The sequence below is a fragment of the Lissotriton vulgaris genome, chromosome 4_1, assembly GCF_964263255.1.
Source record: "Lissotriton vulgaris chromosome 4_1, aLisVul1.2, whole genome shotgun sequence".
Taxonomy (NCBI): domain Eukaryota; kingdom Metazoa; phylum Chordata; class Amphibia; order Caudata; family Salamandridae; genus Lissotriton; species Lissotriton vulgaris.
Window position 1 is genome coordinate 1,990,130,757 of NC_141691.1, and position 19,639 is coordinate 1,990,150,395.

At 48.4% G+C, this 19,639-nt stretch overlaps 1 protein-coding gene across 1 annotated transcript in view; it reads right to left on the minus strand.

Annotated features, from left to right (window-relative positions):
- Positions 1-19,639, minus strand: part of LOC147724808 (1-phosphatidylinositol 4,5-bisphosphate phosphodiesterase gamma-1-like) — a 731,250-nt gene that overhangs the window by 427,961 nt on the left and 283,650 nt on the right. The window contains exon 6 of the mRNA XM_086966316.1: positions 19,467-19,551. Coding sequence (XP_086822442.1) covers positions 19,467-19,551 — 85 coding nt within the window. The remainder of the gene's footprint in view (positions 1-19,466; positions 19,552-19,639) is intronic.

Here is a 19,639-nt window from a genome sequence, read left to right on the forward strand (position 1 = left end):
AGTTCTTGGCTGGCCTTAAGGTTTTCGGATGCCTTCTCCATGTACTCAGCCATCCGCGAGCGGAGACCGAGCACATAGTCCACTATGCTGGTTGCAGGCTTTTTGAGAGGTCTCTCCCATCCTTCCTTCACCAAACACAGGGGTCCTCTTACAGGATGCCCGTACAAAAGTTCAAAAGGGCTGTAGCCAACCCCCTTCTGTGGGACTTCTCTGTAAGCGAATAAAAGGCAGGGAATCAGGACGTCCCATCTACGCCGAAGCTTTTCAGGTAGTCCATGAATCATTCCTTTTAGGGTCCTGTTGAATCTCTCAACAAGCCCATTGCATTGTGGATGATAGGGTGTAGTGAACTTGTAGTTGACACCACATTCCTTCCACATAGCAGTTAAGTAGCTCGACATGAAGTTTGCACCTCTGTCAGAGACGACCTCCTTAGGGAAGCCCACTCTGGAGAATACTCCAACTAGGGCTCTTGCCACCACAGGGGCTGTAGTGGTCCTAAGGGGAATAGCTTCAGGATACCTGGTGGCATGATCCACTACCACCAGTATAAACTTGTGCCCTGATGCTGTTGGTGGTTCCATGGGACCGACAATGTCGATCCCCACCCGTTCAAAGGGCACCCCCACCACAAGCATTGGTATAAGGGGGGCCTTTGTAGTGCCACCTGACTTACCACTGGCTTGGCAAGTGACACAGGAGCGACAAAACTCCTTGGTATCTTTGTTCATGTGAGGCCAGTGAAAGTGTGAGACAAGCCTGTCCCACGTCTTCGTCTGGCCTAAGTGTCCTGCTAAGGGAATCTCGTGGGCCAAGGTAAGGAGGAAACCACGCTGAGACAAGGGGATAACCAGCCTCCTGGTCATGCCAGGCTTGGGGTCTCTTGCCTCAGTGTATAGGAGTCCATCTTCCCAGTATACCTTGTGGGTACCTGTGGCGTTCCCAGCAGCCTCAGCAGCAGCCTGCTGTCTGAGGGGTTCAAGGGAAGGGCAGTCTAACTGGTCCTTCCCCAGGTCTTCTCGTGTGGGTCCCCCTGAGCCCAGAAACTCAACTTGATCAAGTTTGAGTTCTTTAGGTTCAGTTTCCCGCAATTCCTGGAGGTCAGCCTTCTCTGAGACTTGATCCTCGACCTGGGGCAAGGGGAAAGGCGAGGCCTTAACCCGACTGCTCTTCTTCTTGGGAGGTGTCTGGTCCGTTGTTCCAGGATCCAGCACCTGTTCAGTGGGGCATCTTCTGACCTGTGACCTAGTCACAGCAAGCACATGTGCTGGCAAGCCTAACATTTCCATGTGAGTCCGGTGCTCCACTTCTGTCCATTGCGATGACTCCAAATCATTGCCCAACAAATAATCCACTGGGAGGTCTGAACTAACAACAACCTTTTTCTGGCCATTTACCCCTCCCCAGGAGAAAGCAACAATCGCCAAACTATGACTGGTAGTGACGTTGCTGGCATTGGTCACCAGGAAATCTGTACCTGGCATGATCTGTCCAGGGTCCACAAAGTTAGGCGTCACCATGGTGACGCTGGCCCCCGTGTCCCTATAGGCCTGAGCCATCCTTCCATTAATTAAAGGCGTCTGTCGGTATTTGCCCAAAGTATTGGGACTGACATCAGGGGATATATCCGCATCCCCCGTACAGACAAGGACAGCCTGAGTGAGCGTACCAACTAAGTTGTCACACCCCTCAGAACCCAAGGTTAACCCAACTAGTCCCTTGGGAGGCGCACTACTACTGCTGGCTGTACTAGGGGGCACGGGTGCCTTAGGGGCTGCAGTAGCAGGAGTCTTTCTTGGTGCACTCACTAAACCAGTGAGTTTTACTTTTACAGTATTGGCACCACCTTTTCGATTGACCTTCTTGATTCTTCTTTTTCTGGGAAGCCTGACCCCCCCCCCCCCCTCTTTGGGTTGTTGGGGACCTGTCGAAGACTTCTGGTCAGTTTGTTCCCCTTTTGAATCTTTACCCTTCTGGTCTGCTTTCTTCTGACCACCCTGGTTCTGGCCCTGGTTTTGCTTAACCCTTGTTCTGACCCATCTGGAGAGGTCAGATCCGAGTCGACAAGGTGCTGATGCAACAACTGGTTCTGACAATTGTTTAAAATCTGTTCTCGCATGATCAAATTATACAATCCTGTGTAATCAGTAACCTTACTACCCAGCAACCAGCCCTCCAAAGCCTTAGTGGCACAATCAACGAAATCAGACCAGTCCTGAGACTGAGTTTTCTGGGTATCCCTGAACAGCAACCTGTACTGCTCAGTGGTTAGGCCGAACCCATCAATCAGTGTGTTCTTCAGGACCTGGTAATTGTTAGCATCCTCGACTCTAGTAGTGAGGAGCTTATCTCTACCTTTACCTTCAAAGGAGAGCCACAAGATAGCTGCCCACTGACTTTGGGGGACGCACTGTACAGTGCAGGCCCGCTCCAAAGCAGTAATCCATTTGTGGATGTCGTCCCCTTGCTTAAGGGGGGCACTATCTTATTCAGGTGCTTAGTGTCTAAACTCCTGGGTTCCCGTGGGGGAATGCTGCCACCAGTGGGAATGGTCCCACTCAATTCTTGCTTTCTAGCAAAGGCGAGTCTCTCTTTGGCTAGGGCAAGTTCTTCCCTTTCGATCCGCAGATTGACTTCCCGCTCCTTCGCTTCGTACACTCTCCTCTGAGGGGATGTCATCCCTCTTCGAGCAGAGCCCCGAGAGCCATTGGTTCGAACGGATCTGTTAGAGCCTCTCGACAGAGACCTAACTCGTCCGTTCCCAATGTTAAGCTGGCCCGAGAGAGGCCCCAGGGGTCTCCTAGTACCAATCTCGTGCCGGCTTAAGTTGTCCTGAGTTAGCTGGCTAACCACTACTGGACCTTTGTCTGCCTCGTCCCCAGATGTCTCTGGCTCCTCGTCCTCCTCTTCGCCCTCTGCGGAGAGATGGATAAGGTCAGGGTCACCTCGGGTTCCCTCGAGGGGGGGCATATCCACTTCTGGATGAGAAGGGTCGGTGTTACCCGCCCTCTTGGCATCATAAGTCTCCAAGAGACCAATCAGAAACGGAATGGTAGGGTTTGCACCCTGTTTTAGCTTTCGAGATGTACAGATCTGTCGCATTCCGTGGAAGCTAAGTGCAGCATATCTGGAGGTGACCTGTGGAAGGTCGACTGACACAAGGGGAGTCTCAGAGTTTCCTCCTTTGTCTGACATGCTGCTTCTAGTGTGGTGTAAGTGATGCACCTACCTACACTATGGGTTTACCTACTGATCCCTTGCTAAGAGTTGTAGCCAAGGTGTGCTAAGCCTTGAGGAGCTACAACAGCTGGTTCAGTAGAACTCAGAGTATTCTAAGCTAAGTTATATGTACCTGGAGTACTTATGCGATCTTTCACAAGATATTCTTAGGATACGCGTGGTAAAACAACAGCAAGCTCAAATCCCAACCGCTGCTCACCAATGTGAGAAGTTGGCCCGATATGCAGTATTCGCTATTCTAGCGACCACTATGCATCGGTCCACACGATCCTTATGGTGATTGGTTGTAAGTCAACCTTAGACCAGCTATCCTAGTAGCGTGGATACGAGCAGTCTTCGGGCTAAACTCTAGAGGGCGTGTTAAGCCAGCTGTTATACCATCACATACCCCTTGAACACCAAGTGAAAGGACACCACACAAGTGTTATGAAAATAAACAGTATATTTATTAGAATCACAACAGCCCTGTACTCTTTATGAGGACAGGGTACTAAGCACAGAACAAAACTCTTAGGAAAATACTTCAAGTGCACAATTAAAACAAGTGCCAGAGGGCACGGAAAGTTCTAGTGGTCTCGGGCGGACCCGATAAGGCAAGTTGGAAGCGAGGGACTCGGGACCCTAGAGTAAGGAGGCTATGCAGGCACCGAAATGCCGAAGTTACCTAGCCACGAGGGCTGCGGCTGCACAAGTCTTACAGGCGTCGGGGGTCTTCGCTGACGAGCCAGGAGCCGGAAGAAAAGGAGTTGCTGGCCGGCGACCAGTGATGAATAGTTCGTGGCGACCCAAGCCTGGATCAGTGATCGATGATACCTGAAAGCAGAGGGGACCAAGTTCGTACTACTAGCCAGTAGTCAGAGGGTACCAGGAAGGCACCGGATGGCCGTCACCTCGACTAGGTGAGTGGGCGACGCTAGGCTCTGCAGTCTCACGGACCAGGAGGCGTTGTCGGCGACCAGGATGGAGGTGCGAGCTGTCCCACGAAGGTTGATGCTGTCGGCGTCGCTGGGCCCAGGATTGGGGCAACAAGCCTTGGCAGATTTCAGGGCCACGTGGTGGGCCTAAAATGGCGTCTGGAGTGGACCAGGAGGGTCCGGAGTGCTCCTCTCGCAGAAGGGAGCAAAGGCCAGTCTGGAGCAACCAGACCAGCAGCGTTGGTTGTCGGGTGTCGTCAAGAAGGGCACAAGCCAGCGGCTAGTGACCAGACAACGTGCTGAACAGCGAGCAGAAGGGCCCCACGCAGATCGTGGAGATGCTGGGAGACTGCATTTCGATGCTGGAGCTGCTCAGGGTCGGGGCTTCTCGGACCCCAGAGCACTCACCAGAGGATTCCTTCGGTGATCGTGCTGGTTTAAGAAAGCGTGCAGGTTTTGATGATGGCCGGTCCCTCGAGGTCTCGTCGCACCCACAGATCTCAGCTGAGCTGACGATGTGGGTAGAGGTCAGAGGGGCCAGGGAAGCCGGTTCTCGTCGAGCTGGGTCGTCGGATTCCTGAGGAAGGACTTGCAGCAAACCGCAGAGTTCTTAGATGGTGCCTGCGGATGCAGGGTGACTACTCCTTAGCCACAAGGGAGAAATCTTGAGAAGAGTCTTGAATGTCCTTTCGTAGAAAGTAGTTCTTGATTCAAAGATGATCTAATTTGGAAGGGTCCCCGCTCCGGCCTTTATCCTAAAGAAAGGGGTGGGTACATGACTAGGTCCTGCCCTAGGGGTGGGACCAGGAAGGGGGGTAGTTACACCCCTCTCCCCTGCCGGACTTTCCCCAGGTCAGGGGCTGCGCGCCCCTGGAACTGGTTCTAACCGGCAGATGCGTAGTGAGCACCGGGGTGCCACTCCGCAGTCACCTTCTCGCAAAGCCCTGCCTACCCAGAATACACAAAACCCTGTCTGGGATGGTGCGAACACCGCCCCTGACAGGAAACCCTTTGTCCAAGCTCTCCTCGCTGGAAGGACTCCCAGCAGCAGGAGGTCAGACTCGTGTCTGTGGTGGCAGCGTCCATTTTGTGGAGCTGAGGCTTCAATTAACTTTAACCGGGGTTCACAGTTACATACATGTCGTGTCCCTCTAGAAGGGCGGAATGCTAACCTTGTCGCCAGAATTGGTGAGGGGGCAGCATCCCGATTCGTATGACACCTTACTCGACATGTCTTGATAACGCTATACCGAAGTTACCGATATGATACGCGTTATCATGGAACAGCCATTGGGTCTTGGTTCCGCAAGCTGCAACCGGGCTCGGCTCGTGCCAGAGCCCAATTCACACGGTTCCATGCACTCTGCCTTCAGGATTGTCAAGGCCTGCCATAGGAGTGACTGATAGGAACCCGGGTGTCCATTGTGAGGTTAGATATAGGGATACTATACCTAAAGCAACGAGCGAGTACGCTACTCTGCCCCAGCTGTCGTGCAGCCAGTTGTGTCAGATTTAGCTGGCCATCCGGGGGTGGCATAATACATGCTTCAGCCCCTGGTAGGCCCTGGGTACACCGATGCCCTGAGTTACAGGGTCTGACAAGGTGGCCCAGTTCCAATTGGGTAATGCACCTAAGGTACACGCATCAATTTAGTGAGAGAACAGCTAGGCTGTGGGTCTGATTAGCAGGCCCACAGCCCGAGAAAGTCGTAAACCAGTGAAACAAAAGCAAAAAGTCCGGGTGATCATAGGATTGCAGACCCTACTCTCCTACAAGGGTATACTCAGATGTGAGTCCCTTGCTCATTGCACCATCAGGATTCAAGCAAGCCGGGCCGAAGACGGCTGTAATGCCAGAAACCGGTCCCCGGAAGCTTGTTTCCTTCCCAGTATAAGAATTGGCTTGGTAGTTTGGTCTGCCCTGTTCCCATGATGCACTGGGCCAGGGACAGACTAATTTGGTTGTAGCCAGGTTCTGAGCTGGGATGATGCAGTGAGCTAAAAAACGGTGATGGATCAAGCCCTGATCTGTTGACTGGGTATGAGTGTTCTGTTTAATTCAGATACTCTGTCCATCACCACCCCCTTTTCTGAATCGTTTTGTCCACCATAAGCGTGGAAGGGTATACTCAGATGTGAGTCCCTTGCTCATTGCACCATCAGGATTCCAGCAAGCCGGGCCGAAGACGGCTGTAATGCCAGAAACCGGTCCCCAGAAGCTTGTTTCCTTCCCAGTATCAGAATTGGCTTGGTAGTTTGGTCTGTCCTGTTCCCATGATGCACTGGGCCAGGGACAGACTAATTTGCATGTAGCCCGGTTCTGAGCTGGGATGGTGCAGTGAGCTAAAAAAACGGTGATGGATCAAGCCCTGATCTGTTGACTGGGTATGAGTGTTCTGTTTAATTCAGATACTCTGTCCATCACCACCCCCTTTTCTGAATCGCTGCTGTAAGCAGTGCCTCTTTTTTACTAATGCAATAGGTCCATATGTGCCAGCTCCTCCGTTACTTGGCACCCTGAGGAGATGTCGGGTCAGTTCACTGGAGAAATAGCCACCTGGCACGAGACAGGCAAACATATGCTAGGAGATCCGTATTGTGACGGTACTCTCGTTCCTCTGGAATCTCTAATTGAGGAAGAATGCCTGCCTCATGTCAATTCCTCCTACATAGCTCCCTGATTAGGCTCCAAGGGGACTATTGGGGGGACATGGTGCAGGAACATCAGCTGCAGCTCACCATTCAATATCTTCATGTCATTGGCCACCCCTGCATGGATAAGGAGTGGAGTTCTATGCTGGAGTGCCCTGTCTGTGTACCGTGCTATGCCCGTTTTTGTCTCATTCAGTATTACGTCCTGCATTGGGCGTACCTCACCCCCCACAACATAAACAATTATTTTAACCTCAATGACGCCCCCCCTCTCCCCCATTGCCTGCCTGACAGAGATTTGTTACCCATGCTCTGGGCCTGTCTGTTTCTTAACCAGTACTGGTAAGGGGTAACTTTACAGTTCTCAAACATTACATGGCGTACCTCGCTGCAAACATGGGATGTCTGTCTTTTGGGTTTGCACCTCTGAGACAAGAAGCATAGGGACTCCACCTGGCCAAATGCCTTATTACTCGCAGGTGGAGATAATCCTCCCCCCTCCCCCAACCTACTGCTTGAGAGAAGTCCCTGCCACGTGGGCTCAGGCAGAAAGTATCGCCCTTCACAGGGAAGACACTATGGGACTGCGTAAATACCACCTTGCAGGCATTTGGGATCCTACCCTGCTTGCCTTTCAGGCAGCTAGGTTGCACTTGGTGAGTCCCTTGCACGATCTCCGGATGCCGCAGCAGCCACAGGTTTTCCAACATGGCAATGATTGCACTTGTCTTGTTTGCTCTGCACTAACCAGCTCTCACTCGCTCTGATGTGGCTATGATGGTGCAAAACAGAGTGCTTATGGACAACCATGGTGGGTGCGGGTCTGTTTAATATCTTTTGTTTTCTGCATTTTTGACTGGACTTCATTGTACATTTTCAAACAACAGGATGACTACATTGACTTGATCCTAATTGTTCTTTTCTGTATAGCACTCTAATTTGACACACAATGTGCACTGCTAATTACAGCTGTCTTTTATTGAGCTATGTTATACTACACTAACAGCCTGATTCATCAAGCTGAATTGCGCTCGCAAAGGGCCAGATTCGGAGAAAATTCCGGTAATAGCGATTTCGCTATTTTGCGAGGAATTACATTTAAGGAATCTCTATTTGAGATTCCTTAAATGCAATTCATCATCCATTTTAAAATTGCGAATTCGCAATTTCGGCCCGCTATTTACCGTGAGGTCAAACCTCGTGGTAAATAGCGATAACTTAGAAAAATGCTTTTAAAAGCATTTTTCTAAGTTGCATGTTGCACACACACATGTCCTTTGGACATGTGTGTGCGCAACACCTGTTTCAATTTGCATTTAAGGGGTGCTACAGGGTGTCCTTTGGACACCCCTGGCACCCTTTAAATCGCTATCTTATTTGCGATTAGCTAATTGCTAATCGCAAATAAGGAATACTCCCCATTCATTCCTATGGGCCTTTTGGCCCATAGGAATGAATGGGGAGTATTCCTTATTTGCGATTAGCAATTTGCTAATCGCAAATAAGGAATGTGTAGGAATCGCAATTCATTTTGCTATTCCTACATGAATCCCGTTTTGCGAGTCTGTAATAGCGATTCCTTATGAATCGCTATTAAAGACTCGCAAAACGGGTCTTTGATGAATTAGGCTGTACATGTTTTAGCCTTTATACATCCATGCTGACACTACGATTATGCTGACACTATTATATTTGTTATATATATATATATATATATATATATATATATATATATATATATATATATATATATATATATATATATATATATATATATATATATATATGTGTACTACAATGGGAAAGAAAATGTTTAATAAACAGATTTAACCAAAACAAAAACGACATGCTAAGCATCCTATTTTGGAATCTGGGCTTAAAAGATATGCATCTTAACCAGCCTGATCTTTGCAGGATGGCTGCTCTTGCTGCTGCCTGAAGCCTGTGTTGGTCACATCCATCGCACAGTAATGACAGTTGCTGAACCCTCTTACCATCTTTATGGATGGCTTTGCTGCATTTGTCCTCCGGGGTCAGTAGCAATAACGTCAATATTTGCCCACATTTTCTGGTCATGCTTAGCCAAGGTGTTGGCGGCCCTGATTGGTGTTGCAGTCATGGATGAAACTCATTTTGCAACATTATTCATCCTCCTTTCTTCTCTACCGGGTGGTGCAGTGCAGGGACATGTTGAATTTCTTGAATACCTCTGTGCCGCCTGCATAACTGTAGAGTTTTCCTGAGGATGTCAAACAAAGGTAGATGTGCCTTCTAGGGGCTTTGCATTGTTTGTTTAGTGTAGAACTATTCTCCAGCATTTTAAGCTGATTTGAAGGTGAGGCTGTGGAAAAGCCTAGCATAGTAGTCATCTCCATATGTTGAATATCCATAATTAGATCACCAGGCCCTAGCAGCATGGGAGGTTGTGGTATCTAGCTTGCTCCTAGTACCTGAAGTATGCTATGGATCAAAGTAGAGATCATAATGTAGATGAACCTAGCACCAGCAATTATCCTTCTGTTCTTCATTAAAAGGGTGGCAATCATCGGCCATATGGGGATCAGCCTGGTTAGACTGGTCATTATAATCTTCAGGAATAGCATGGCATCTGACCCGTAGTTGTGAATGACTGTATGCAGTTCCAAAAGGATCCTCTTCCTCTGTTTCATCTCCCGCTTTGGTGTCTAGAAGTCTCGGTATTGGGGTAGGAGGGACATTGTTGGGTGATGCTTGCGCTCGGTATAGTACTGAGGAAGCCCCTTCTTCCGAGATCAAGGTGATGTGGCTCTTGGAGGCTTTCCTTGCAAGTTATTGACAGTATGGTCATCAAGAAAGTGGTTATCGACAAAGCCATCAGCAGCAGAGAGGACTTTGACGAAGTTGCCTTCAGTGAGGTCATCAATGCAGCCACGCTGATATGGGCTAGGTGTGCAGTGTGTGATTTAAAGAAGCAGGTGCCAACAGATAAGCCTTTGACAGAATAGACACCATAGTTGAGGGTAGCACTGGAGAAAAGAAAGTTGAGGACTGAAAAGTGTGGACATGAGCGCATGCCTTATCGGTGTTGACAGCGTCAGAGTTTTCACTGCTACCCAGGTCACTGCGCATGATGTTGACGGAATATTGCAATCTAATCTTCTCCTAAAGAGATGCTTGAGAATGTTTGCAAAACCTTTTTGCCACCTTCTTATGAACTTTAGTAGAAGGCTATATTGAGGTGGACGCCACATCCTCTGATAAGGCTGCTTTCTTAGGCCTTTCATGAACGTAAAGATCACTTCTTGTCGCATTTTCAGTCACACCATAAGTGGCAATTTGCAAAGAGTAATCTCCAAAGGATGGAGATGTTGAGCTTTAGCCTCTTGCAGGCAGAGACGGGAGTGACATTCCCAGACTTTTAGTGCATTGGTCTCAAAATCTTTAGCCTTGTGCTTGGGGTACAAGCAGAATACATAGTTCTGGTGAGGTTCACATGACATCCAAAGAGGACCTTTTTCCACAGGACCCACAAAGGCTGAAGAGTGCTTTCATGGGAGAGTCACTCATGCCCAGTGTAATTCCTCTAGTCCAATCTCTACAGATAATGCTGTAGTAGGAAATAGAAGGCAGAAGGATTGTAGCAATCTGACGCACAGTAGGAAGTTATAAATATTTATACAAAATCAAAATGTCTGGAAAAATGATCAGTGCCTACAAGGATTCAATTCACACAAACCGTCTGGTACAATCTATGGTATGGTGGTCTCTGTGGAGGGGTGTGTGAAGGTCAGTGAGCTATTACCTCTTTTGGGTCTTTCCACATGAGGTGATTTCGGTGCCAAAGTCCCTCTGTTTGCAGCTTTGCCTGAATGCACATCTATTTTAAGTTTAAATTAATTTAAATGTGGTAATTCCAGGATGATGTGGAATGATTCCAGTATGTTTATTTATGAAAGACCCAATGCTGACGAATTTCACTGAAAAAATGAAATGAAATGAATTTGTACTTGTATAGCACACTTATGCCCTGAGGTTTCTTGGCGCTGTACGCATACCGCTGTGGAACCCTTCCTGGCTTTTCCCTATGAAATGCCCACTCCTGGGCACCCCCAAGGTGAAGCCAGGCATCCCAGCGCTGTTGTGGCCGTTGTGGAGATTAAGCAAGCTATTGCCCAGAGTTGCATATTGGGACCCATGATTAGATTAGGCACCAAGGCGAGAATTATCAGGTCCGAGGAAATTGAGCCCAAGACCCGCTGAGGCAGGAATTGAACCCTGGTCCCAGGCCAGGCCTCTGAATCAGGGTCTGCCGCTCTAACTATTGAGCCACACTTCTCCACAATACTCCCATACGTTTCTATCAACCCTAAATGTGGAATATGCCATTCATTTCTGTGCTTTACAGCAGTTGAAAAACATGCAGAGATAAAGGGTGAGGCTGCAGGACCATGGCAGTAGTGTCAGAGAGGTTGTCAACAGAGGAGCGTGTCAGCAATTAGAAACCCAAATCATAGGCAATGGGCCTGCATTACATACTTTTAGCTGGTAATGACACTACTTCCTGGCACTACACATATGTGGTTCTGGGTCTCTGGTCATTCAGTGGTTTTAACCTGAGTTTCCAGAGATGCTATTTCCAAAGAGGTATTTAGTAGAAGGAATGTGACAAAACTGTACCATTTGTCCAGAGAAAACAAAACAATCCCAGCCACATATGCTCATCAGTTGCATTCAGAGCTCATGTGGCTTTGCCTAATACTTTGATCACTAGCTCCTACTCAGTGCATCCAACTCTGTTGAACCCCCCTCAGGGTGCTTTTGGAGACCACAGATCCTGAATACCATGAGCTAAACATACGTGACTATGGGCCACATGTGTAAAAAATGGAAATTGCGATTATCTAATTCTGAGAATCACAATTCGGTAATCGCAATTTCCAATGTATGAAACTCCAAGAGTTTCATATGCCGATTCCCACGGGGTCGCAAATCGACCTACCTCGTTTATATTAATGAGGTAGAACGCAATTTACGACTGTTGGACCCGGCCCTTTTGGCAGGTTCACCCCGAGACTTTTTGCTTTTTCCTAGCCTGTTTCTGTGAACTGGTGTTGGTGATTTTAGGCCTCTGCGCACTTTTTCACTGTGGTACAGTGTAAAGTGCGTGAGCTCTCTGTGTATGTGTAGTGAGTGACCTGCCCTCCCATTAGAATGAATGGGGAATATGTATGACCATGGTAGTTCCTGATGTGTGGGGAGTGCAGGGTCGAGTTTGGTATGTGCGAACTCGTGAGATTGAATGCTGCGTAATGGTATATGCGGCATGATTGTATCTAGTGTAGAAGAGCCACTTCTAGAAGTTGGCATATTTGTGAATTTGTGTCTGCCGTGTGATTGGCTGAGGCTGGCTGGTGAGCCTGGCTCCAAGAGTCTGGAAGGGTCTGCCCCGGTGGTGAATGGAGTGTTTAGCATGCTGATGTGAGGGGAGGAGTGAGCCTGGGCCTGCTTGTGGATTGACAGTCTGGTTTGAGGGTCCTGAATGAGGCTGGGTTTTCCCCACACAATGCTGGCTCCACCCCCTGGGATGCGTCTGATGTCCCTAGCCTGGCCAGTGAAAGGAATTCCCTATAACCAGTTCTAGCTAGTTCTCACACTGCCTGCACCCTGCTAGACAAAGGATTTCTCTGTATAAAAAGGGGCTGTGTCCCCTTACAAAATGTTCTTATTTCTGACTTGAATCCTGCCAGGGCCGTGCTGCTGCTTGGGCTCAGGGGAAGGCTTGCCTCCCTGAGCCCTGGCCAGCCCATGGATACCTGATGGACTCTGGAGACCTTTTCCTGGGCTCCCCTGCTGGATGCTGGGACCCCTTTGCTATGGGAGTCTTTGCCTTGGGGGCTTGATGGACTCTGCCCCCTTAGCGCCTGGGAGCGCTTTATTTTTACTTGGACCTTCTTTTTGCCTGCTAGCGCTTGGGAGCGCTTGACTTGCAGCCTCTAGCGCCTGGAAGCACTTGTATGCTGTCCCTAGCGCTAAGGAGCGCTTGATTTATCTTTATAGCGCTTGAGAGCGCTTTTTGCTTTATTTCGAGCGTTCCTCCGCCCCCGCATTTTGCGTGAGGAATAGCAGGTGCCCACCCTGCATGTTGTGCGGATTTATTCTTTAATTTAGTGCACCGGTGCCCACCCGGCATTGCCCCGATAATTGCTGCTTCGAGGGTGCCCACCCCTTGTTTGTTGTCCCCGTGCGATCACCGACGCTGCCCCGGGCCGAGAGGAAGCAGTAGCCGACGACACAGAAAGGCTGCACTGGGATTGGCCCAGCCGGCAGAGACTCCTCCCGCGTCACTGGCGAGGAGCTCCGTGATTGGCTGCCTGGAAGGGCTTCCCCAGGCAACGAGGAAGTTTGGCCGAGAGGAGGAGAAGCTGGCCGAGTGAGGGCCGCCGCGGCCCGGGGATCCCGTGAGCGAGGGAGAGCCCCGGGGCCGCCAGGAGGAGTACCGGCAGCAGGGAGACGCCGCAGAGAGACGGCGCAACGATGGAGCCTCCCCGCAGCAGAGCCGGTGAGTCGGGGGTGTTACCGTGAGGAGAGGGGGGGCGTTGGGACACATTGCCGGTGTCCGCCCCCCCAGTGGCGCGATCTATGCTCCACGGGCCTTTGGGCATTCAGAGTCCCCAGTGGGGGACTCCAACGACGGGGCAAAATTGGTCTATGAGCCCCGAGGTTCCAAAAGGTGGCACTTTGTGAACGAGCCCAAAGGCTCGTGGGGCCTTATTTGTTGAGCCCTGAGAGGCTCAGACCGGCCCATTGGTGTTAGGAGCCCAGAGGGGTTCGTGGCCGCATTTCTATGTTATTGAGAGCCCGAGAGGCTCAGGACATTCCTTTTCGAGCCCACGAGGCTCCACGCCCGCATCTTGTGTATTTACGGGCCCTGAGAGGCTCGAGGGCCAGTTCTTTTGTTCAGAGCCTGTGTGGCTCCCATGTGGCCCCATCATTATTGAATCCCAGCTGCCCGGCAATTAGTGGGCAGCTGCACCGTTTAGGACCCTGACTATTGGGACACAGGGCGTCCTAGCCCCAACAAGGCCAACTGGCATAGGGACTGCCACAGGTGGTGGCTTATGTGAGTTTTGCGCAATGTGATGTGGTGCTAGGAAATGTAATCCATTTAATATGATTACGCACCTTGATCTTACACCTCTGAATATTTTTGGGCATCATGTGTTTTTGCGCTATTGAGTTGTGGTCTGGCACCTCTGAATGTTCTTATGCATCATGTGTCTTCCTTGTTCTTACACCTCTGAATGTGTTGGTTTATGCATCATGTGTTTTTCCTTCCTTACACCTCTAAATGTTTTAGGCATCATGTGTTTTCTCCGGTACCTCTGAATGTGTTTTGATGCATCATGTGCCTTGTTTTTACACCGCTGAATGTATGTTTATTGCATCATGTGTTTTCCTTCCCTACACCTCTGAATGTTGTGATGCATCATGTGTAATGTGTTCTTGCTTATACCCCTAATTGTACTGTGATACTTAGGTGGTTGTTCTTTCTAGTACAGGTGGTCCTAGTGAGGTCCTGGTTCCCGGCGTGACATTCTCCTAAGGTGGTTAGGGTTGCGTAGGTGGTACTTACCTGTTACCAGTGGTTACTGGCTGTGTGCTTTATTTGCTAATTTGTGCTACAGTGATTTTATATCCTATATTCTATGTTCTAGAAGTGCTATTTCTACCAAGTGCTGATTCTGACAGTGGCCCATGGGGCCCTGTCCTGTACATAATCCCTTGGGAATATTTCCCGAGCCAGTTGGCACAATGTACATGTGTGACTTCTATCTGATGTGTTCTTACAATACAGAAGTTATTTTTATATAACCTTGTGTGGAGTTCCTTTTGTGGTGTGCCTAGGATGTTGTTGCGGTTGTGTCCGTGCGCAAATGCTTTACACATTGCCTCCGGGATAATCCTGTCTGCTCGTGCCAAGCTACCAAGGGGGTGAGCAGGGGTTATCTAGGCGTGCGACTCCCTTGCCCTGACTAGAATTGTGGTTTCTGCCTAGCTTTGGCGTCAGCCTTAGCCTACCAGAAATAGCCAGTTCTAACAGCGACCCACTAGGAATTACTAAAATCATGGGGATGGTGGCCTGCTGGGGTCAGTAGACCACCATGTCTGTGATTGCTTTTATGGTTTAAATCATTTATTGGTTTTCAAACAGATAAAGAGAGAAAAAACAAGATCCCCTGCTCCTAGAGACAATGCTAAACAGACACCAAGTGTCGCGAATAATGGCCAAGGTAACATGCACGGAGCGGGTCTGCAAAAGAAAGCATTTAGAAGGAGCAGAAGAAAGCAGAAGAACAAATGAAACCCAACATTACCAGTTATGAGCAAGGTCAGGAAGGGGCGCCACAGTTCTGGGAATTCAGTCCCTCTGCCCACCAGTGTGAGAGTTAACTTCTCCATCCCTAGTACTAGCCAGAGCCTCTGCAGCCATCCGGAATGTGGTGGGGGCTAGGAAGAGCGCCAGTATATTGTGAGTAGCCGCCCCCAGTGCTATAGCGATTAGTCGGCCCTTTCGGGATTCCAGAGGATTCATTATCGGATTGGGTAGGCCCAAGAGGATGTAGGCAGGGAAGCGCTGGAGTTGTGTTTCAAGATGAGAATCTATTTTGTCGAGGATTTGGGTCCAATATGGTTGGATACGGTCACAGCTCCACAGAAGATGCACCAGAGTGCCCACCTCCCCACAGCCTCTCCAACACATAGCGGTCTGACAGGGGTCAAAGTGATGAAGGCGCTTTGGCGTGTAGTACCAGTAGGTAACCACCTTAGTCAGTGTCTCAGTAAGGCCTGTGCGGTACGCGGAGTGTCGATCTCTATAGCAGAGATAGTCCCATTCCTTGTGGGTTAGCGTCCGGCCTAGCTCCTGCTCCCATGGCAGCCGCCCCGCGTTATGTGTAAGTGTGGTAGCCGTTAATAAGTGTTTATAAAGGTCAGAGATTCGTTTTTTATTGGAAGCTCGAGTAACAAGCCATTTCTCATATGGGGTCAGGGGTGCCAGGTTTAACATGTGGCTGCAGAGCCCAATGCCTAAGCTGTAAATAGGGCAGTCGCTCCGTCTCCGGGAGACCAAAGTCTGCCTTGAGTTAAGGGAATGGAATGATGCCCTCCAGGTCAAACAGGAGACCCAACGATTGGCAGTGGGTGGGGCACCAGCTCACAAAAGCCTTAGCGTCCATGCCGGGGTGGAATTCTGGATTATTAAATAATGGCATAAATGGGGAGGGAAATGATGTCAGCTCATGGGTGGTGGCAGTGCGGTCCCAGGCCTCCATAGTCGTGCTTGTGATGTAGGATGCGTAGAGGTTAGGTGGCCTATGTGTCTTATGAAGAAGGGGATAGCCTGCAGGGGCATAGCTGCAACTGCTTGAGCTTGGAACACCCAATGCTTCTCAGATTCGAGGTGGCTCCATTCCACGAGATAGCGGAGCTGCGAGGCGTAAAAATAAAGCTGTAAGTCAGGGATCCCTACCCCTTCCCTGTTCTGGTGGTAGAACCGCTATCACGTGCTTGAACCTGGGGCTTCCGGCCCTGCCATATGAAATGTGTAAGTCCGATTGGGTTTGCTGAATCCAGCCTGCGGGGGAGCGAAGAGGAAGGGTCTAGAAGAGGTATAAAAACTGAGGAAGTATTGTCATCTTAGTGGCTCTATTCTGCCCAACCAAGAGAGGGTGTGATGTTTCCATTGGCCCAGTTCTTTGCAGATGTGGACGCGAAGCCTATCATAGTTGGCAGTGATAGTGGCTTGATTAGTGGACCCTAATTGCACTCCCATGTAGGGGATTGTGGAGGTAGACCGTTGTACAGGATGTTCTTCCTGTATGTGAGTCAGCGTGTGCGGAGAGAGAGAAATGTTAAGAGCGGTCGATTTGTCCTTATTAATTTTAACACCATAGGCCTGTGCAAAACAGTGTAATTCGATGAAGAGAGCCCGTAATGCCTGGATTGGGCTAGAGAGAGAGAGAGCAGGATGTCATCCGCGTATAAACTGATAGTATGAACATCCCCGCCAAATGTAATCCCAGTTGAGGGGGTGGTGTCTGACCCGCAGCGCAAGCGGTTCCATATAAAGCGCAAAGAAGAGGGGAGAGAGAGGGCACCCCTGCTTGTAACCTCTGCTGATGGGGAACCGGGATGATGTCTGACAGTTTATCCGAACTGTCGCTTTGGCCGAGCGATAGCAGTTTAGAATTTGCGTGCACAATTTCTCTCCGAACCCGAATCTCAACATGACCTGCTCTAAATAGGGCCAGTGTACCCTATCGAAGGCCTTCTCAGCGTCGATGGCCAGTAACATATATTCCCTCTGTGTGCAAGATGTTTTTTCAATGAGGTGTAGAACCCTCTTTGTGTTGTCGCTTGTTTGTCTTTGTGGTATGAAGCCAGCCTGACCTGGTTCCACCAGTTGAGGCATATAGGGCACTAGACGAGTCGCGAGTATGCTCGTGTAGAGTCTAATATCTAGGTTTAGGAGGGAAATTGGTTTATATGCGCTGCAATGTGTTTTGTCCTTCCCGGGCTTAGGGATGACTACAATGGACGCTTCCGACATTTCCTTTGGGGTGGCTCCAGTTTGTGCAAAGGTGTTAAAGAGATCCCGTAGTAATGGGGCCACTTGAGTTCAGAAGGTCTTATAAAAGGCCGCTGAATAGCCATCTGGCCCAGGCGATTTACCAAGCCAAAGGCAGAAGATCGCCACGATAACTTCTTCTGTCCCTATATCCCTGTCAAGATAGTCAGCTTGCGCTGGGTTAGGAGTAGGTATCTGTGCCGCCTCTAAGTATTCAGAGCTGAGGGATGCTTCCAGGGAATCACTCGAGTTAAGTTCCGCATAGAAATCTCAGATGGCTTCCGAGATGGCTGCATCACCGTGATTGCTTTTAAATAAAGTAATCTTTTTTTCTAAATGCAGATCGTTTTCCTTAAAGGAAAAAGGGTTGTGTTTAGAAAAAGAAAATTAAAAAGGTTTCTTTTCATTTTTTAAGAGCAGGCAGTGGTCCATGGGAGCACTGCAAGCTCTTAAAAAACGTTTTTACAACCATTCACAAAGGGAAAGTGGGTTCGTGGGGACCCCTTACCATTTGCGCATGGGTTACCACCTACTTAAAGTAGGTGGTAAAATGTAAAATGTTTTGTGACTACATTCACGGTCACAAAACATTCATACATACCATTAGGATTCGCTATTTGGAAGGGACGCCCTAAATACGCCTCTTCCAAATACTGAATCTGTGACCGGATTGCAAAATTGATACATGTAAAAAGCCTTTTTGCGTTCGCAAACACACAAATTTGGTTGACACGTGTGGCCCTTTGTGCTGTGTTAACCTTTCAGATTTGACCAAACCTTATGCTTAAAGCCACCCAGACTTAGCCTTTTTCCAAATTTTGGTACTACGGCATAAACAAGAAACAGACTTCCATGAACTTCACTGGTAACGATTCTACCCACTAATGTTAATTGGGAAAGGTTAAAGTGATTTTTTTCTGCTCTCCCCATTTAAACCTTCTGTATTCATTTTTAGAAATGAAAATCTATTTTTGACAACTTCGTTTGAGTTTAACTTGATGGGGACTGTACTTAGGTTCTTCTGGTTCCAAAAGCACCTACAGAAGAATGAAGTCTTTAATCTTATCCTACTCCGCGACTAACATCAGGGAGACCTTCTGTCTTACCTCTTATGGTAAACCTTTGGCTGTGAGTGATGGAGGAGCTCAGCTAAAGTATGTAAACCATCTAGCTACTATCCTTCTTCTACATTCCCGGTAGGTTTCTCAAATGTGTCTTTTATTGTTTCTTTTTTGTATACAGTTTTGAATAGCATGAAACAGACACTAGAGGGTAACAGCACTTTAAATAAGGTCATAAGAGTTAAGAACAGATGGTGGATAATGTGTGCTGAAATTACAATAAACATTGAGTAGAAGAACAATATAACGGAATAATACGTACAAAATTAAAAAGATAAGTCATCATCTTCTCAATTTACAATATAGAATGGAGCAATAAGGGAGGGGGAAAAAGAAGGGGTCAAGATTAATATATCACAAATTGTGCTCTACAATTTAAACAAAAGACTGACAGTTTATATGTTTCCTCATTCAAGTCCACATCGATACGGTACTTGTCAACACACAGACTTTTTGTAAGATAGGTAGTACTGTTGACTAAGTACTAATTTAAAGTATTTTTTAAAGTTGTCTTAAAAAGGATTTATCCTGATCACAGGAGGAAGTGAGTTCTAGGGCAGTCTCTGAGAAAACCTGGTTCATCGTTCTCAATTTTCTGAAGAAGGGGTGGTTTCCAGATTATAAGAGATAGCACTTCTACACTGATTAACTGCTTATCTTCACCGACAATCGTTTAGTCCCTGTGTGACTTTCCTCTCCCTAATCAGACTTTTCCCATTTAGACTAAGGCTTTTCAATTTTTTTAACAGTTTTCCCCACAAAGCTCTTCTTTGGACTCAACAGTACAAGCTTTTCCTCACCCATTTCGATGCCTGAATGAAGGGTTTCTAATGGACCTTGCATCTTTAGTTATACTATTTATATAAAAATGAAGTGAGAACGAGGAAAGTGTCAAATGGGACGAAGAGCAAGAGATGTAGAATTGTTACTCACCAAGAGCTTGTCCCGAAGGAATCTCATGTTTGGTACTCGATAGTTCACCTGAGGCAGCATGGCTTTCAGATCCTTCACAGTGATACTGGAAAACACCAAACAGGAGAGTCAGCATTTTCCATCATTCAACAAGAGTCAATGTGAAAATGGAGTTAAGAAATAATAAAATTAGC